This window comes from Pogoniulus pusillus, chromosome 30 (assembly GCF_015220805.1).
Source record: "Pogoniulus pusillus isolate bPogPus1 chromosome 30, bPogPus1.pri, whole genome shotgun sequence".
NCBI lineage: Eukaryota > Metazoa > Chordata > Aves > Piciformes > Lybiidae > Pogoniulus > Pogoniulus pusillus.
In genome coordinates, this window is record NC_087293.1 from 16,484,554 (window position 1) to 16,503,148 (window position 18,595).

Below are 18,595 nucleotides of genomic sequence, written 5' to 3' on the forward strand. Positions count from 1 at the left end.
AGGACCTCCTGGCCCCACAGCTACAGCAGGTCCTGGAAGGAAATCCCATCCCTGGCAGGTGCCAGGGTGGAAGCCACAAATACCAGAGGAAAAGAAGGGGTGACCAGGGCAAAGTGGTGGCTTTTAATCAGCTTCTGACCATTTCCAGCCTGATTTGGGTTGCTTTCCTGGCTGAAGAACCAGCTGGCACTGGAGGTGCTGCTGCTGCTTCGAGTCGCTGCCTCACTTGGCTCTCTGACCTGGGCCTGAGACACAGCAGGAACAGTCCAGCAGCTCAGACTGGAGCTCAGTGGCTGCGGCAGCAACCCCTGGCTGGGGGTCAGACCGCAGCAGGTGGTGGAGCTGGGGCTGACTCCTGAAGGGGCTGGGGGATGTCTTCACTGTGCCTGTGCTCGGAGGCTGTGAGCTTTGGGATGGGCTTTGGCTCCTCACCTGCCTGCTGCTGCCCTGCAGTCAGAGCCTGCTGCTGTGGGCAGGGCTGCCCTCGTACACCAGTGCACTGTCTGCCAGCGCTGCCTTGGCCTCGTAGCTGCTGCTCCCCAGCCCTGTAGCCACGGGACACAGCTCCTGGTTGCACCACCTGGGCACAGAGTACAAATGGTTTGTCAGTGATGCCTTCACCTTGAGGTCTGCCCACTTTGGATCCCCCTCATCTGCTGGAACAGAGGCTCCCTGTGGCAGGGAACAGCCATGGTGCTGACAGCAACCAACCCAGAGCCCTGCTTGTGTCCATCTGTGGTGGCAGAGTCTGGGTCTTGCCACAGCACAGGGCACAGAGGCATAGAATCATAGAAGGGTTTAGACTGGAGGGGACCTCAAAGCACATCCAGTTCCAGTCCCCTGCCATAGGCAGGGACACCTCTCACTAGAACACCTCCCTGGGAAACCTGTGCCAGTGTCTCCCCACCCTCACCCTGTGCCAGTGTCTCCCCACCAAGGTCAGCAGCACTGCAGAAGAAACCATCTAGAAGGGCTCAGGCTAGGGGAGGCCTTTGCTTACCTTTCAGCAGCACAGATGTCAGCAGAGGAGGCGTCAGGCCGAGCTGCATGCTCCAGCAAGAGGGCTCCTGGGGAAGAGGAGGATATGTGAGTACCCCTGGGCCCCAGCCCAGACTGCTGGCTGCTGACTTCTCAGCTGCACCTGCCAGGCTGAGCTGCTCTGGTTTGAAAGAAGGTGACACCAAACCTGCTTTGAACTCTACCCTTAACCCAGGTGTGAGGCCAGAGCATTCCAGACTGCTTCCTAGCCCTCTTCTGCTCTCAGATCCATCCCAGGGCCAATCCTTAGCCCTCTCCTGCTCTCAGATCCACCCCAGGGCCAATCCATAGCCCTCTCCTGCTCTCAGATCCACCCCAGGGCAAATCCATAGCCCTCTCCTGCTCTCCTGCTCTCAGATCCATCCCAGGGCCAATCCTTAGCCCTCTCCTGCTCTCAGATCCACCCCAGGGCCAATCCATAGCCCTCTCCTGCTCTCAGATCCATCTCAGGGCCAATCCTTAGCCCTCTCCTGCTCTCAGATCCACCCCAGAGCCAATCCTTAGCCCTCTCCTGCTCTCAGATCCACCCCAGGGCCGATCCTTAGCCCTCTCCTGCTCTCAGATCCACCCCAGGGCCGATCCTTAGCCCTCTCCTGCTCTCAGATCCATCCTTCTCCTCTTCCCCTACTACCTGCATAGATCCTTGCTATGCTGTAGGAGAAGTCTCTTGCTGCCAGCTCCATGGTCAGTGCCCCCCTGGCAGCAGCTGCTTGTATGAACTGGTTGAGGCTGCCGACAGCTTCTCGTGTTTGCTTCACAGCTGCTGCCAGCTCTGGGCTGCTCAAAGCCCCCTCCAGCTTTTTCTGCAAAGGAAACAGGCACAGGGAAGGTGGCAGAGAGGAAATGGGCTGCTGGGGCCCTCACACCTCATCCTCATCACACCTCAGCATCAAGGGGAGGTTCTCCTCCCCCTCTGCTCTGCCCTGGTCAGACCTCATTTGAGTGCTGCGTTCAGTTTGGGGCTCCCCAGTTGAAGAGGGACAGGGATCTGCTGGAGAGAGTCCATGAGAATGATGAGGGCACTGCAGCACTGCCTGGTGAGGAGAGGCTGAGGGCCCTGGGGCTGCTGAGTGTGGAGAAGAGAAGGCTGAGAGGGGATCTAATCAATGTCTATAACTATCTGAGGGCTGGGGGGCAGCAGCGGGGGGCAGGCTCTGTCATTGGACTCAATGATCTCTTTGGGTTCCCTCCAATCCTGTGAGCCTGGGATCCTGTCTGCACAGCCAGCCCCGAGCTGAGCCCAGCTCTGCTCCCTGCTGCTCACGGCACCTCCTTGCTACCCGCAGCCCTGCATCTTCTGGCTGCCGGAGGAGGCAAACAGAGCCCTCAGGGGATGCTGTCCTGCGCCCCAGGCAGAGCTGCTGCACAAACACTCCCAGCGTGTGCTGTGCAAACGCAAACACAGCGGCGCAGAGCTCGGCTCCAGCGCCAAGAAAAAGTCCAGAGAGCCCCCTGGGCACACGGGATGCTAATGAGAGCTTGTAGAAGCAGCTCAGAGCTTGCTGCAAACCAGAATCAAAGTCCCCAAAGGCAGAACCAGATGCCCAGCAGCTTGGGTGGAGCCAGCACCACAGAGAGTGAGCAGGGAGATGCCAAACTCTGCCAGCAGCTGGGCTACGAGGGGCTGCGTCTCTGCGAGGAGACGCTGAGGGAGCTGGGGGTGCTCAGGCTGGAAGGCAGGAGGCTGAGGGGAGAGACCTCAGTGCTCTCTACAGCTCCCTGCAGGGAGGTAGCAGCGAGGAAGGAGGCAGCCTCTGCTCCTTGGTAGCAAGTGAGAGGCTCCAAACTGCCCCAGGGGAGACTCAGGCTGGTGCTCAGGACAGATTTCTGCACTGGAAGGGCTCTCAAACACTGGCACAGGCTGCCCAGGGCAGTGCTGGAGTCCCTGTCTCTGGAGGGGTTTAAAGTGTGTGGAGCTGGTGCTGAGGGACTTGGTTTAGGGCTGAGCTTTGGTGCAGTTCTGAAGGTTGGACTGGATGGGCTTGGAGGTCTCTTCCCAGCAGAGGTACTTTGGGATTCTGGGATCCTGTCCCCCCTGCCTCGCTCTGCCTAAGGTGTGAAGGGCTGGGCAGTGTGGCCAGGGACAGAAAAAGCTGAGAACAGATCCCATGGCCCCAGTTCCATTCTGATCTACAAGCAGAGCTTCATCCCTGCACAGCCCTTCCTGATGCCCAGGGCAGGATGCCCACGGGGCTGGCGCTCAGAAGCACAACCAGGCTGTGATGTGCCCACGTTTAACCCAGAGTGACTAACCCAAGTCATTGCCTGCTGCTATTTTGGAGTCACTTTGCAGACTGTAATTGAATTCTGAAGTACACCCAAGGCTCTGGCTCCAAATTCCAGCTCATAAATGTTTAGTACAAGCTGAAATGTCTGCCCAGGCCACAGCCACCTGAACCGCTCTGCGCAGCTGAGCTGCAGCCCAGGACTCTCTCCCTCTCTTGCCACTTTCTCCTGACACTCCACAGACTGATTCCCTCTGGACAGGTTGGTTTGTACTGGTGGGGGAGAAGCTGGGCAGGAGCCAGCAATGGGCACTGGCAGCCCAGAGGGCCAAGGGCAGCCTGGGCTGCATCCAAAGCAGCCTGGGCAGAGATGGAGAGAGGGGATCCTGCCCCTCTGCTCTGCTGGGAGCTCACCTGCAGGGCTGTGCCCAGCTCTGGGGCTCCAGGCACAAGAGAGACATGGACCTGGCTGGAGAGGGTCCAGAGGGGGCCACAAAGATGATCAGGGGCAGGAGAACTTCTGCTATGGGGACAGGCTGAGAGTTGGGGCTGTTCAGCCTGGAGAAGAGAAGGCTCCAGGGAGACCTTAGAGCTGCAGTTCAGTATCTGCAGGGGACCTGCAGGCAGGCTGGGGAGGGACTGCACAGAAAGACCTGTGGGGATAGGACAAGGGGCAAGGGTTTGGAACTGGAGCAGGGCAGAGGTAGGTTGGAGATCAGGAGGAAGTTCTGCCCAGTGAGGGTGGTGAGACACTGGCACAGGCTGCCCAGGGATGTGGCTGGGGCCCTGTCCCTGCAGACCTTCAAGCTCAGCCTTGCTGTGGCCCTGTGCAGCCTGCTCTGGTTGGAGGTGTCCCTGCTGGCTGCAGGGGGCTGGACAAGATGCCCTTGGAGGGTCCCTCCCAACCTGACGCAAGTGTGAAGCTGTGGCTCTGTGACAAGCCTGCCAGCGCGGCAGAAGCCCTAAAGACTCAGCTTCTCCTCCCCACGTTGTGCAAAGCTGAGGAAGTCTCTGCTGCCAGAGCCCAGCAGCAGCCCTGCAGGGTGCCCCTCCGGCGGGAGGGGCAGGGACAAGGCTAAGAGGAACGACTGGAGGCAGCTGGGGGTGGTGAACCTGAAGAGTGACCTTCAGGGAGCAAAGTGCCACTGCTGCTCTCTCCATGGCCACCTGTCAGCAGGCACAAATCCTGCGAGCTGAGAGCCCTGCTGGACACCCATAAAAGAAATGGCTCTGGGTTTATGGGCACCAATAAAAAAGGAAATGGATTGGAGCAGTAAAAGTCCCTTTAGGAAGGGCTAAATGATTTAATCACTGGACAGGAAGGGGAAGGCTGCTGCAAAACGAGCCAGACACCCACACACTGAAAGAAGGTGGACACCAGGAGCTCAAAAAGAGGTCGTTTGTCACCTGAGAGTGATTCTGGTGCAGAAACTCAGGCCAGTGCTGCAGAGGCTGTCTGCAGGAACACCTCCCAGGCTGCTCTCCTGGAGCCTGCCTACTGAAGGCACAAAGCAAAAGCTTTCTAACATGCCCAGGTTAAACTCTGGGCTCACAGGCTCAGGTGTGTAGGAAAAGACCTTTAGATCACCAAGGTTAACCACTCTAACTGCCAGGCCTGCTGCTCAGCCCTGGCTCTCAGTGCCACATCTCTGCCTCTTTGAAGCCCCTGCAGGAGTGGGGATTCAGCCCCCCCTGGGCAGCTTCTGCCAGGCTTTGAGAGCCTCTCGCTGCAGTGTTGCTTATAATGCCCCAGACCTGCAGTGGTGCCAGCCATGGGGCATCTCTCACCCCTCTGGGCACCCTGGGCCAGGCTCTCAGCACCCTCAGTGCCAAACATTTCTCCCTTCTCTCCACTCAATCTCCCTCTTTTAGTTCCAAACCATCTCCCTTTGTCCTGGCACAACAGACCCTGCTCAAAACTCTGTCCCCAGCTCTCTGCTCAGCCTCTTCCAGTGCTGCAAGGCCACCAGAAGGTCTCCCTGGAGCCTTCTCCTCTCCAGGCTGCACAGCCCCAACTCTGCCAGCCTGGCCTCCCAGCACAGCCCTTCCAGCCCTGCTGTGACCTCCTCTGGCCCTGCTCCAGCAGGTCCCTGCCTGTGCTGTGCTGAGCACTCCAGAGCTGCCCCAGCACTGCAGGGGGGGGCTCAGCAGAGCAGAAGGGTGACAGAAGCCACTGGTGAAAGACCTCCCCAGCTGCCAGTGCTGCAGGGAGTGCAGTGCCCCAGACCTTTCCTTCCTCCTGGGGTCTGGATGAGAAACTGAAGGCTACACACAGCCAAACCAAGCCCTACAGGTGCTTGGGGCTCCCTCTGTGTCTGGGCTAATGCCAGCTGGGTTGTTTATCTGGCCTGACCATGGCATGTCTGAGGGGACAGCCTCTGCTGCCCCGGGCACACCTCGGGCTGCCTCCCAGCTGCCTCTGCAGCAAGGACCAACCCAGCAAGCTCCGAGCTGCTTTGAGCACCTCTAACACAGCAGCCTGCAGGTAAAGCCAGAGAACAGCAGCAAGGGAACCCCCTTGGCTTCTTCCAGCTTTTCAGTGGGAGCAAAAATAGAAAGCCACAATGCAGCAGGTAGCCCCAGTGAGGGTTTAGTGTCCAGCAGCCTCGTGGTGTTCTTCCAGGCAAGAAGCAGAACCACAAAGCTCTTTTGGATTCAGGGAGGTGACTCACGTTAAAGTGTTCCTCGGCTGCTGCCTGGCTCGAGGAGCCCTGGCAGTGCAGAGCTCCCCAAAGCTCAGGTGGAAGCCTCTGCACTGCCTGGTGGCACAGGAGGATGCCACAGTGAGCACTGCCTGCCTCCTGCTTCTGTAAGGGGCTGGGCAAAGGGCAGGCAGCTCTCTTGGCTTGCTCACATCCCCTGGGGGTCTGAGCCTGCAGCGTGGGCTGGTGCTAAAGCAGAGCCTGCCCAGGGGGGCAGGCCAGGCCCAGCAGTGCTGCTGATGTGGGCTCACCTGCACCGCGGAGAAGAAGGCAGCCATCACCTGTCCCTGGCTCTTGCTGAGGGACCTCAGGACATCGAGGGAGAGGACATTGGTGGTCCCCTCCCATATGGACAGCACCTGGTGGGGAGAGCAGAACAGAGAAACCTCTTGGGGTGACTGCAGTGAAGGAGGGGGGATGTGAGGAGGCAAAGAGGAGAGCTCCAGAGGTGGTCAGCCCAAGAGGACAGGGGCAGTGGTGAGGGAGGGGCAGTGCTGAGCCAGCCCAGCGCCAGGAGCCGACCACGACCCTGCCCAGGGCCGGCTGAGCGCAGCAGGAGGGCAGTGAGGAGTCGGTTACCATCCTGGGCAGGGGGAGGGTCCCCTTGAGCACGCCTGGAGTGCTGTGCAGGGGACAGGTGAGGCAGAGGAGCTGCTGCTCTCTTACCAGGCTGTCACGGAGGATGACTGGCAAGCCTGTGTCCTCCATGTAGCCTTGGCCTCCCAAGCTCTCCATCGCCTCCACAGCAACAGCAGAAGCCTGCGGGGTGCAGAGCTGCCGTGAGCCACACTGCACAGGGGCAAGCAGCAGCTGGAGACCTCCAGCATCAGAGTAGCTCCTGCTGGGACGGGGCTGACTGGGTGCTGGTTTGCTGAAGCAGGTTACCTGGGACAGGCAGGAGCAGCCCAAGGAATGAAGGCTGAGGAATAACCCTGAGAGGGGACCTGCAGGGGCAGTCAGGACCTAGATCCTGCCTGGGTCTATCTCAGCAGGGTCCTCTCCGGGTAAGGGTAGAGCTGTGCTCTGCCTGGGACATGGGAGTCTGTCTCTAGTCCAGAGAGTCTTTACCTTCTGCTTGCCTCTGAGTGCTTCACATGAGGGCAGTAAGAAGAGGGACAGGCCCCAGGAGTGAAGGCTGATGCTAACCTATCAACACCTTCTACTGGTTCTTACCCAGGGGAAAGACATTCCCCAGGGCTCAGTGTCCCACCTTGGCTTTGGGGCAGTCCCAGCAGTGCCCTTTGGTGGCCTGTGGAGTGCTTCACAGACAGATCAGAGCTGGTCATAGGATGATGGAAGTGCAGGATTCTGTGCTTCCATGCTGACCAGGAGGCCTCCAGAGCACAGGGACAAAGCTCCCAGGCACAGGGCCCAGGCTGGGCAGAGCAGCACCTGCTGCAGGCCCTGAGGGGCTCTGCCAGGACTGCCCTTGGCCACGGCAATCAATCCTCTCCCCAGGCTGATCCAAGTGGCTGTTCCATACCTGCTTCCCAGTGTACAGCTTGGCCACTGGCACCAGCAGCCTGAGGAGCAGCTGCTGCTGCTCACTTGCCATGTTGGTTTCTGCAAGCCCCAGCAGGTGAACCACCTCCATCATCAGCAGGAAGGCTCCTCGTGTCTGCACCTGCAGGGGCACAAGGGGGGAGGCTCAGGGGCTGTGTCCAGCCTGCTCTGCTCAGCTGCCAGCAGACTGCCTCAAAGGCACCTGGGCACAATGCCAGCCCTGCCCCTACAGGCCCAGAGCTTCGGGGCCAGTGGCCACTCACTGGCCAAGCCACAAAGGGTGAAACAGCAAAGTTGGTCTGGGGCTGCTGCTCTTGGGCACTGCAGCCTGGGATGAGGAGAGGGAGAAGGTGACTGAGAGCCTCTGCAAGGCTCCTGGCAGACACCCAGCTTACAACCCCCCACAGCTGATGGTCAGCCTCTGAGCAGCAGCCTCTGCAAGGTCACCCAGAGGTCTCTTGAAGAGCAGCTTCTTCCCCTGGCAAGCTGTGATTTGGGAGCATCAGGAGCTGGAGCCCTGTAGCCTCTGTGCACAGCGATGTGAACATCTCTGCTGAGCCTGGGCCAGCCCTGGACAAGGCTGTTAGCTGCAGTTCAGGAGTCTGGTGTCATGCTTGAGCTCTGGTGCTGCTGCCCAGCTTTGGAGGTCCTGCCATCCCATAGCAGGTGCATGCCATGAGCTCTGGCTCTCCTTTCCTCCAGCAGCTGCTGCCCAGGCTAACCTGAAGGCCAGCAGAGACGCCAGGGGCTGCCACCAGGTGGGATCTGATACAGCTTCCTGCAGCAGGAGCAGCCCTGCAGCCCCAGCTGGTTGTGCCCAGCAGCAGCAGCTGAGGATCTCTATTCTCACCAACAGGTTCTGAGCTCCCCAGAGCCTTACCTCCATCCTGGCTATCGTCTGCACGTGGAGGGGGTGGTCTTGGAGGAGCTTCCCAAAAGCAACCCTCCTGCGGGCGTACTCCCTGCTCAGGCTGACCATCCTAGAGAGGAGGCAGCCAGGGGAGCAGTCAGACCAGCAGCCTCCCACCTCTGACCTTCCCCTTCCAGCCTTGCCCACAGGAACAACCCTAGCATCATGCAACCAGTCAGGGCTGGAAGGCACCACAAGGATCAGCCAGCTCCAACCCCCTGCCATACCCTAGATCAGGCTGCCCACAGCCTCATCAGCCTGGCCTTAAACACCTCCAGGGATGAGGCTTCCACCTCCTCCCTGGGCAACCCCTGCCAGGCTCTCACCACCCTCACTGTAAAGAACTTCTTCCTAACATCCAGTCTGGATCTCCCCATTTCCAGTTCTCTTCCATCCCCCCCCAGTCCTATCCTTACCTGACAGCCTAAAAAGTCCCTCCCCAGCTTTCTTGTAGCCCCCTTAAGATACTGAAAGGTCACAATAAGGTCACCTGGGAGCCTTCTCCTCTCCAGACTGAAACCCTGCCCAGCTCCAGCACCCCAAACCCAGGCCAACCTCCCCCAGCCCCGTGCCCAAGTGGCTGCAGTGCTGCTCCTTGCCAAGTGCCCTCATGATGAGGAGCTGCTGCTTCAGCTCTGGAGGGCTCCAGGCTGCCTTCACCTCCTCATGGAAGCTACTGCACAAATGACATTGTGGATCCGAGTTATGTTCAGCATGTGGGAGATGAAGGAGACTCCACGACCCTCGGCGGAGATCTGAAAGCAGGGAGGAGCACACAGGCTGCTGGGGTGGGCACACAGACACCTCAGCCCCAGCAGGCAGATGCAGGCTGCCCACTCAGCAGGCTGCACAAAGAGCTGCTTGCTGCCTTGGTTCAGACACTGCCAGAGAGGTGGCTGAGTGCCCATCCCTGGAGGCACAGACGTGGTGCTGAGGGCCACGGCTGAGCCCCAGCCTGGGCAGAGTTAGAGCATGGCTGGACTGGGTGAGCCTGGAGGTCCCTTCCCACCTGGTGGATCCTATGACTCTGTGACTGGGTGAGCCTGGAGGTCCCTTCCCACCTGGTGGATCCTATGACTCTGTGACTGGGTGAGCTTGGAGGTCCCTTCCCACCTGGTGGATCCTATGACTCTGTGACTGGGTGAGCCTGGAGGTCCCTTCCCACCTGGTGGATCCTATGACTCTGTGACTGGGTGAGCTTGGAGGTCCCTTCCCACCTGGTGGATCCTATGACTCTGTGACTGGGTGAGCCTGGAGGTCCCTTCCCACCTGGTGGATCCTATGACTCTGTGACTGGGTGAGCTTCAAATGGCTTCTCTAACCAAAAGGATTCTGTGATTCTGTGACTCTGTCAACAGCATCAGCTCTGATCCCTGCTGCTTCTGCCTACCCCCTGCTACTCAGAGCTGTCCCTCAGCTGGGCCACTCACAGAGCCACAGAACTGCCTAGGTTGGAAGAGACCTTTAAGACCATCGAGTCCAACCCTTAGCCCAGCAGTGCCAGGGCACCACTCAGCCATGGCCCTCAGCACCACAGCTACACAGCTGGGAAACCCATCCAGGGATGGGGACTCCAGCACTGCCCTGGGCAGCCTGGGCCAGGCCTTGACAGTTCCTTTTGGGAAGAAATTGTTCCTCATGTCCAAACTAAACCTCCCCTGGGGCAACTTGAGGCTGCTTCCTCTGGTCCTGTCCCCTCACACTTGCCAGTCTCCCTGCAGAGGGAGATCCCCAGCCTAAAACGGTTTTGTTTGGCTTTTTTCTCTTCCCTCCCATCTTTGCCTGAGCTCTTCTCAGCCCCAACCCCCACTGCTGAAGCGTTCTGCAAAGGAGAGCCAGCCCCAGAGGGGGAGGAGAGGCACTTTTGCAGTTGGCCTCACCACCAAGCCCCTCAGACTGCAGCTGATGCCCAGAGGAAGATGAAGCCCTACCTACCAGCTCAGCTCTGGCTCCATGCAGCCACAGCTCTGCTGTTGCCATCTGCCGTGTGCCCAGCTTGTCCTTCAGCCTTTGCACCTGGATGTTGTTCAGCTTCCCTGCCTCATCTCGCACCCTCAGGAAGAAGAGGGAGAGGCCACTGGAGCCCTGGGGCCAGCGAAAGGCATGGAAAGAGGCTGTCATTGCAAGGACATAAAGGGGAAGGGGCAAGAGGAGAACAGCCTCTGCTCCTCCACCTGCTCCCACCACCCAACAGACCTGTTTCACCTGCCCCTCAGCATCTGCTATCCTGGCCAGGGTGAGTGCCATGTCAGAATCAGCAGCAGAAGTAAACCACTTGAAGCCATGCAGAAGGTATGTCCCATCTGGCTGCTTGCTGGCCACTGTCTCGGTGCCACTGCCTGCAAGGAAGGAGAGCAGCGTGGCCTGAGCAGAGGTCTGGAGCCATCAGTGCTGCTCCTGCTTCCAGCAGCAGCTCTTTTAAGTCACCTCTTGCTGTCAGAGTGGATTAGGTGCTAATCTCTTTCCCTCACCCTGGGTGAGCAAGCAGGCAGAGTTAAGCTCTAGGGAGGAACCATGCTCCACTTAACCTCCAGCCTGGGCTCCGGCCGGCAGCGGGCAGGGGCAGTGCTGTGCAGGCAGGAGGCACCAACCCACGGCCTCCCTTTCCTTAGGAGCTACCCCAGCCTGGATGCTCTGAGCAGCCTGATCTAGCTGAGGATGCTCCTGCTGACTGCAGAGGGCTGGACTGGATGAGCTTTGGAGGTCACTTCCAACCCAGCCCATTCTGTGCCTCTGTGTTCCCTGGGCTAGGACAAGCAGCAGTGGATGGAAGCTGCAGCACAGGAGGTTCCAGCTCAGCACAAGGGGAACTTCTTGCCTGGCAGGGTCCCAGAGCCCTGGCACAGGCTGCCCAGAGAGGCTGTGGAGCCTCCTTCTGTGGAGCCTTCCCAGGCTTGTCTGGCTGTGTTGCTGTGTGCCCTGAGCTGCACTGTCTGGTCCTGCTCTGGCAGGGGTTGGACTCGGTGATCTCGATGGGTCCCTTCCAGCCCCTGGCATCCTGTGAGCCTGTGAGTCTCTGGTGCTCCAGGCCCAGGGCTCCTGCAGTGTGCACAGCTTTGGCTCACAGCTGAGCCCTTTGCTCTCTGTCTCCAGAGTGGAGTTCACAGAACCACAGAATCATTAGGGTCAGGAAAGATCTCCAAGATGATGGAGTCTAACCACATCCCAATGACCAGGGCCACTAAACTCTATCCTAAAGCACCACATCTGCAGCTCCTTGCTGCCCTTCAGGGTGGGTGACCCTTCCCTACCTCAGCTCTCATTGACACATCTCAGCACTGCTAAGGCCACACCTTGAGTGCTGTGTCCAGTTCTAGGTCTCTCAATTCCAGAGAGATGTTGAGGTGCTGGAAGGTGTTGAGAGAAGGGCAGCAAGGCTGGGGAGGGGCCTGGAGCACAGCCCTGTGAGGAGAGGCTGAGGGAGCTGGGGGGGTGCAGCCTGCAGCAGAGGAGGCTCAGGGCAGAGCTCATTGCTGCCTGCAGCTGCCTGCAGGGAGGCTGTAGCCAGGTGGGGTTGGGCTCTGCTGCCAGGCAGCCAGCCACAGAACAAGGGGACACAGCCTCAAGCTGTGCCAGGGCAGGTTCAGGCTGGATGTTAGGAAGAAGTTGTCCACAGCAAGAGTGATTGGCATTGGAATGGGCTGCCCAGGGAGGTGGTGGAGTGCCCATCCCTGGAGGTGTTTAAAAGGAGGCTGGATGAGGCACTCAGTGCCAGGGGTTAGATGACTGGCAGGGTTAGGTGATAGGCTGGACTGGATGATCTTAAGAGGTCTTTTCCAACCTGGTCAGTTCTGTGGTTCTATGATCTCAGCACTGCTGCAGCTGCTGCCACCCCCAGGACACCTACCCACATCAGAGCCTCCCCTGCGCTCCGTCATCCACTGCCCAGAGGTCCAGAACTTCTCGGGGTCCCGAGTGGTCAGGTGCTCAAAAGCACTCCTCAGAGATCCAGGCACTCCTAGGGACTGGTTGGAGCAGGGCAAAGAACCTAAGATGAAAACCCAAGGAGCAGGAGAACAAAGTAGCTCCTAGCAAACCATACAGGACACCTCCCCAGCCAGCTGCAGAGGCACAGTTTCATGGGCAGCACAGGCCTGGCTGTGCCCAGTGCTGCAGGGAAAGACTGCAGGCAGCCTGGGCACAAAGTCTCTAACTAAAGCAGAAAGGCAGTGGGAGGTGGAACTGAACCAGAGAGTAAGGAGCCAGGAGGCAAAGCAGCTCTCCTCCAGCCCTGCCCAGTGCTCCAGCCTGGAACCAGCGCTGCCAGGCTAGGGGCTGTGCCCTCAGGGCAGCCTGGAACCAGCGCTGCCAGGCTAGGGGCTGTGCCCTCAGGGCAGCCTGGAACCAGCGCTGCCAGGCTAGGGGCTGTGCCCTCAGGGACCAGCCGAGCTCATACCTCAATGACTTTGGCTGCTCCATCAGTCATGGCCAGTGGGCAGTTGAAGCCTCCAGAGAAGCTTGAGAACAGGTAGAGTTTGACAGCCTGGTGCAGGCGGCTGGGAGGGGAAGAGCAGAGTCAGAGGTTACACAGCAGCTCCACGGCAGCAGGACCAGAAGCAGCTGGAGCAGAGTGGGACAACACAGAGCCAGCACTGGGCAGCATCAGCCCTGGGGGGCAGAGCTGTTTCAGTGAGGGAGAGAGGAGCAGCAGCAGATGCTCAGTCCCCAGGAGAGTGCCAGCACAGGGCTGGCCAGGAGGCACTGCCTGCCAGCTGCTGCCATCGAGTGCAGCTCTTGGAAAGCAGAGCTCTGGGCTGGATGATCTGCAGAGGCTGCCAGCGACCCCCAGCCCAGGAGCTGTGTTACAGCTACCACACGGGAGGCAGGAGTGGAGCAGGGAAGTGCTGGGCCCCAGGGGCAGGAGGGGGACACCAGGGAATGCTAAGAGCCACTGGAGGCCGTCGGTTAGGGCTCACCACTGCCGGGCTGGAGCACCGGAGCAGGCAGAGCTGCGGCTCGCTGCGGGGCTGCTCCCGTCCGTGCCTCACCTGGTGCCCATCACACGGCACCAGCTCAGGATGCCCAGCTGAGAGTAAGCAGGCAGGCACCCAGCGGCTCCCAGCCCCCAGTTACCTCCAGCTGGAGAACCTCCTCTCGTAGGCCTCAGCAATCAGCCCCTCTTCTGCTGCAATGCCTTTGATCCTCCTCCAGGCTGAGCAGGTGAGGATCTGATCCAGCCGCTGCCCCCAGGCATCGTACTGGCGAAACACGGGGGGGTTCAGCTCACACTCCCACCCCAGAGGCTTCACCTGGCTGAGCAGGCGGCTCCCGAACCTCTCCAGCTCCTGATTCACCTCCTCCAGCACCTGTGAAGCAACCAGAGCAGCCCTTCAGCACGCCCTGGCAGGCAGAGGGCTGTGTCCTGGCAGGGAGGCAGAGCACTGCCCGCACGGTGCTGTGCTGTGAGTGGCCTCTTGCCCCTTGGCCCTTCCGTGCCTGCAGGACACAGAACCACAGAAGGGGCTGGGCTGGAAGGGACCTCCGAAGCTCATCCAGTCCAACCCCCTGCAGCCTGCAGGGACATCCCCCACTAGAGCAGGTTGCTCAGAGCCTTGTGGAGCCTCACCTTGAACATCTCCAGGGATGAGACCTCAGCTACCTCCTTGGGTGATCGGTTGCAGTGTTCCAGCAGCCTCATGGTGCAGGACTTGTTCCTCACATCCAATCTAAATCTGCTCTGCTCTCATTTCAAACCACTCACCCTCTCAGCACTGCTCAGGCCACACCTTGAGTGCTGCACCCAGTTCTAGGTCCCTCAATTCAAGAGAGATGTTGAGGTGCTGGAAGGTGTCCAGAGAAGGGCAGCAAGGCTGGGGAGGGGCCTGGAGCACAGCCCTGTGAGGAGAGGCTGAGGGAGCTGGGGGGGTGCAGCCTGCAGCAGAGGAGGCTCAGGGCAGAGCTCATTGCTGCCTGCAGCTGCCTGCAGGGAGGCTGTAGCCAGGTGGGGTTGGGCTCTGCTGCCAGGCAGCCAGCCCCAGAACAAGGGGACACAGCCTCAAGCTGTGCCAGGGCAGGTCTAGGCTGGATGTGAGGAGGAAGTTGTTGGCAGAGAGAGTGATTGGCATTGGAATGGGCTGCCCAGGGAGGTGGTGGAGTGGCCGTGGCTGGAGGTGTTGAAGCCAAGCCTGGCTGGGGCACTTAGTGCCATGGTCTGGTTGGTTGGGCAGGGCTGGGTGCTAGGCTGGGCTGGCTGAGCTTGGAGCTCTCTCCCAACCTGATGGGTTCTGTGATTCTGATTCTCCCTGTAACCCTTCTTGTAGCCCCCTTCAGGTACTGGAAGGTCACTCTAAGGTCTCCCTGGGGCTTTCTCTTCTCCAGTCTGAACACTCCCAGCTCCCTCAGCCTGTCCCCATAGCAGAGGTGCTCCAGCCCCCTGACAACCTTCATAGTCCTCCCCTGGACCCCCTCCATCAGGTCCATATCCTCCCTGTGTTTAGGGCTCCTGAGCTGGACTCCTTGTCCCAGCTGCTGCTGGCACAGCAGTGCTCAGCTCTCACTTCTCTCCTCGCCTCAAATCATTTTCCTCAGTTGCTTTTGGCAGCATCTGTGGGTTTCACAAAAGACAGAGGAGCTTTTGTATCAGGCCTGAGAATGGCACAGATGCTCATGGGCAGGGGGGGTTGGACGAGACAATCTCCAGAGGCCCTTCCAACCTCAGTCGCTCTCTGATTTACTGCTGGGGAAGGATGCCAGGGGGAGAGCTGCCAAAGCCAGAAAGCCTTCATCTGGATAGGAAACCTTCCACTGGGCTGTGATTACCTGCCTAGAAGATTAGAGAAGGAGGGACACAGCAATCATCTGAGCTGCAGCCTGGCACCCAGGGGGTCTGGGTTCAGATTTCCACCCTGCATCCAGCTCCCTGCGCAGCCCTGGGTGAGGACTGGCATGGCCTCTCCTCGGCCTGGCTGACCTGCACAGAGTCTGCTGTCCACACCTGATGCAGGGCAAGCAGCCCCTGCAGAGCAGTGACTCACTGCAGCCCCCTCGGATGCTGACTGCAAGGTGACAGCAAACTGCCTTCTGCAAGGGCTCCTCGCTGCCCACGGCCACAGCCTGCTGAGCAACAACCTGACTTGGAGAGCAGAGCAGCAGGGCACAGCTCATCTACCCCAGGCTCCCTGCCACGGGCAGGGGCACCTCTCAGCTACATTTGGCTGCCCAAGGCCTCATCCAGCCTGGCCTTGAGCTGCTCCAGGGAGGGGACATCCACAGCCTCCCTGGGCTGCAGCAGCTCTGCTGTGAGGACGGGCAGAGGGAGCTGGGGTTGGTCAGCCTGGAGAAGATTAGATTCTGGGGAGACCTTAGAGCTGCCTGCCAGTGCCTGAAGGGATCCCACAGGAAGGCTGCAGAGGGACTTCTTATGAGGGTGTCTGGAGCCAGGCCAAGGGGGAATGGTTTGAAGCTGAGGCAGAGCAGGGTTAGAGTGGAGCTGAGGAAGAAGTTCTTCAGTAGGAGGGTGGTGAGACTCTGGAAGGGGTTGCCCAGGGAGGCTGTGGCTGCCTCCTGCCTGGATGTGTTCAAGGTCAGGCCTTGAGCACCTTAGTTGAGAGGTGTCCCTGGGCACGGCAGGGAGCTCGGAGTAGATGAGATCTGAGGTCCCTTCCAACCTGAGCCTTTCTGTGATTCTATGAACTTCAGAATCCAAAGTTCAGGGACTTTGCTGATCCCTGAAACGCAGAGACCTTTGGACTGTTTGCTTGGTGCTTCCTGGGCAGAAGGATATGGGACTACCAGAGAGTCAGCACCCTGCAGGGGACTCAAACCAGCACAGTGCCTTCACCTCACCCACAGCTCCACAGCACTCTGCCTGCCCTGCTGCCAGCCTCTGCCCTGGCCACACACAGGGGTACCAAGGGGATGGGTTTACTTCAGAGGTGAAGAACAAAACCAGAGCTCATGTGTTTGACTGCAGTGTCACACACAACAGCCAGGAAGAGGGAGCCCAGGACATGGAGGAAGCACCTGGGGTGAGGCTGCTGCTGCTACCCAGCAGGGCTCACCACCCTCATCTGTCCTTTGATGTCCCAGGGGTGGATACACTGGAAACGTGCAAATCATTGTCCATGAGGAGTGCAAAGAGAGGACCCTTTGTATTAGAGATGTCTCCAAGGGGATCAAGGACCAACAGTGGTGCCCTGAAAAAGCAGGTGCAAGGGGCAGTGGTTTGAAACTGGCACAGGGCAGATTCGGTTTGAGACACCAGGAGGAAGTTCTGCACAGAAGGTGGTGAGACACTGGCACAGGCTGCCCAGGGATGTGGCTGAGGCCCTGTCCCTGCAGACATTCAAGCTTAGCCTTGCTGTGGCCCTGTGCAGCCTGCTCTAGCTGGAGGTGTCCCTGCTGAGTGCAGGGGGGTTGCACAAGATGCCCTCTGGAGGGTCTCTCCCAACCTGGTGCAACCTGTGCAGCTGAGTTCTCCAGAGATCAGCTGCAAGCAAAGGAAGAAACATCCTGCCCCATGCTGGCAGGACTTCTGCTTGAACACAGGTGAAGCACAGGGACCAGCCCCCAGCGTGGTGGGGGGGACACGTCTGTGGCTGCTCTCCTAGGGGGAAGGTGCTGAGAGGGCGAGGGAGCAGGCAGGCTGCGGGCAGGCTCCAGGCTGGGCTCTCTCTCAGCCGTGAGGCAACACTGCCCCGCTGGGACCAAGAGCAGAAAGGGAGGGAGCTGCTGCTGCTCTGGCGGCTCTGCAGCACTGTCTCCTTGGGGAAGCAGCACAGGGAGCTCTCAGCCCTGCTGAGAGCCATCACCTTTTAGTTTTCAGGCGACAGGAATCCTGCTGCTTCCGAAGGTGCAAGCTCTTCGTGGCTGCCCCAAAGGCATCCTCCTCTTCTCCCACAGTGGTACTAAGCAGGGGCTCCTTCTTCCTCTCTTTTGTGATGGCTCTTAAGGCTGCCACCACTACACTCTTACAACCCTCACAGACCTGGAGAGCAGGCAGGGGCAGGGGCAGTGCCACCGAAAGCAAGGTCCTGCCCTCTGCCCACCCTGTGGCTCTCCAGGCCATCACATTTTCTGCTGGAGTTACTCAGAGATAGAGATCTCACTCTGCTCCCTGGGATCTGCTCCCCCAGAAGGAACATCCCAAGAACATGGTGCTTGGGGTGAGAGCTAAGGACAGGCAGTGAGAGGAGCTCCTGTGGGACTGGAGCCCCCCAGAATGGAGACTCCAGCTCAGTCTCTCCCCACCTCTCTGAAAACCAGCTGGGAGAAGCCAATGCCCTGTGCTGAGCAGAAGCAAACCCCATCAGGCCTTGGCATCCTCCTGAGCACTCAGCTAAGAACGTTCCTTCAGAAGGGCACTTCCTCAAAATCCTCTCCTCCCAGGGCAGCAAAGCAGAAGAGCAGAGCAGAGCCTGGAAGCACCTTAGGGATTTCCCCCATTCCTCTGAAACTGCTTCCCCTGGATGGCCAGAGAAAGGTCACTGAGGAGTCTGGACATCCCAAAACAACAACAGAAGGAGACTGAGCACCCCCAAACAGCCCTGGCAACAGCCAGGGCATCCACTCTGCTGGGCCAGCGGGGGCCCAACTCCACTCAGCCACTCTGTGCTCCTCTGCACGGCCGGGCAGCATTTGTCAGCCTTGCACCCACCGGAGCCGGCCAAGTGGGAAGTTCTGCTGATCATTTCCCCCTCCCCCTCCCTGTTTTAACAGCTGAAGGCACAAAAGCAGCCCGGAGAAACGGTGGATGCAGGGTGCCAAGCAGCAGCCCAGGCAGAGCCGGGGCGCTGCCCGCCGGCACCCCCAGCACCGCCGCCAGACCTGGGGGGGCAGATGCGTCCGCAGGTAGCTCCGCAGCAAAGCGTCCTCCAGGTAGGGGTTGCCAGTCTGGGGCTCCTCGTGGAAGAGGGTCCCCGTGTCGCTCCTCGCAAGAGGCATCTCCTGCTCTCCCAGCCGCGGTCTCTGCTGCGCACCGGCCTGCTGCCCGTGCCCCGCCGAAGCGCTGGGCAGCGGGCGGCGGCTGGCAGCGCTGCCGGCGGGGCGGAGGAGGCGCCGCGCAGCCACGGCCTGCGGGCACCGCTGGCAGAGCGGGCGCCAGGCGAGCATGGCCCCGCAGCGCCTGCCGCTGGGCTCGCACCTGCGCTGCCCACCGCCGGCCCCGCGCCCTGGGCCGGGGGCAGCTCCACAGCCGCTTCGCTTCGGGGTCGGGGAGTTGTTCTCAACGCAAAAACAAACATCGTTTCCCCTCCCCTGGGGTGGAGCCTTCCAGCAGC

At 59.8% G+C, this 18,595-nt stretch overlaps 2 protein-coding genes across 5 annotated transcripts in view; one reads left to right on the forward strand and one right to left on the reverse strand.

Annotated features, from left to right (window-relative positions):
• Nucleotides 1–100: 100 nt before the first annotated feature.
• On the reverse strand, nt 101–18,363 carry LOC135188709 (acyl-CoA dehydrogenase family member 11-like). 2 transcript variants are annotated; one of them, XM_064168324.1, is made up of 15 exons: nt 18,144–18,349; nt 13,452–13,684; nt 12,775–12,874; nt 12,226–12,343; nt 10,575–10,717; nt 10,314–10,463; nt 9,039–9,133; nt 8,349–8,448; nt 7,449–7,589; nt 6,632–6,724; nt 6,217–6,324; nt 1,670–1,841; nt 1,001–1,067; nt 433–580; nt 101–245 (listed from the first exon to the last, which is right to left on the reverse strand). In XM_064168324.1, the coding sequence occupies exons 1-14, from the start codon at nt 18,258–18,260 to the stop codon at nt 454–456; spliced, it is 1,764 nt and encodes a 587-aa protein (XP_064024394.1). In that variant the 5' UTR covers nt 18,261–18,349; the 3' UTR covers nt 101–245; nt 433–453. The 2 variants fall into 2 exon arrangements, with proteins under 2 accessions (XP_064024394.1, XP_064024395.1); XM_064168325.1 differs by having other exon boundaries at nt 101–580; nt 18,144–18,363.
• The window catches only part of HORMAD2 (HORMA domain containing 2), a 33,069-nt gene continuing 32,544 nt past the window's right edge, over nt 18,071–18,595 (forward strand). For all 3 annotated transcript variants that reach the window (XM_064168326.1, XM_064168328.1, XM_064168327.1), the window contains exon 1: nt 18,071–18,194. In XM_064168326.1, coding sequence (XP_064024396.1) covers nt 18,156–18,194 — 39 coding nt within the window. In that variant the 5' untranslated portion in view covers nt 18,071–18,155. The remainder of the gene's footprint in view (nt 18,195–18,595) is intronic.

Coding starts and splice junctions, on each gene's coding strand:
- LOC135188709 (XM_064168325.1), bottom strand. CDS start 18,260: ATGCCTCTTGCGAGGAGCGACACGGGGACCCTCTTCCACGAGGAGCCC. Junction 1,842..6,216: donor CCTTCTTCTCCGCGGTGCAG/GTGAGCCCACAT, acceptor TTTCCTTTGCAG/AAAAAGCTGGAGGGGGCTTT. Junction 581..1,000: donor GACATCTGTGCTGCTGAAAG/GTAAGCAAAGGC, acceptor CTCTGTGCCCAG/GTGGTGCAACCAGGAGCTGT.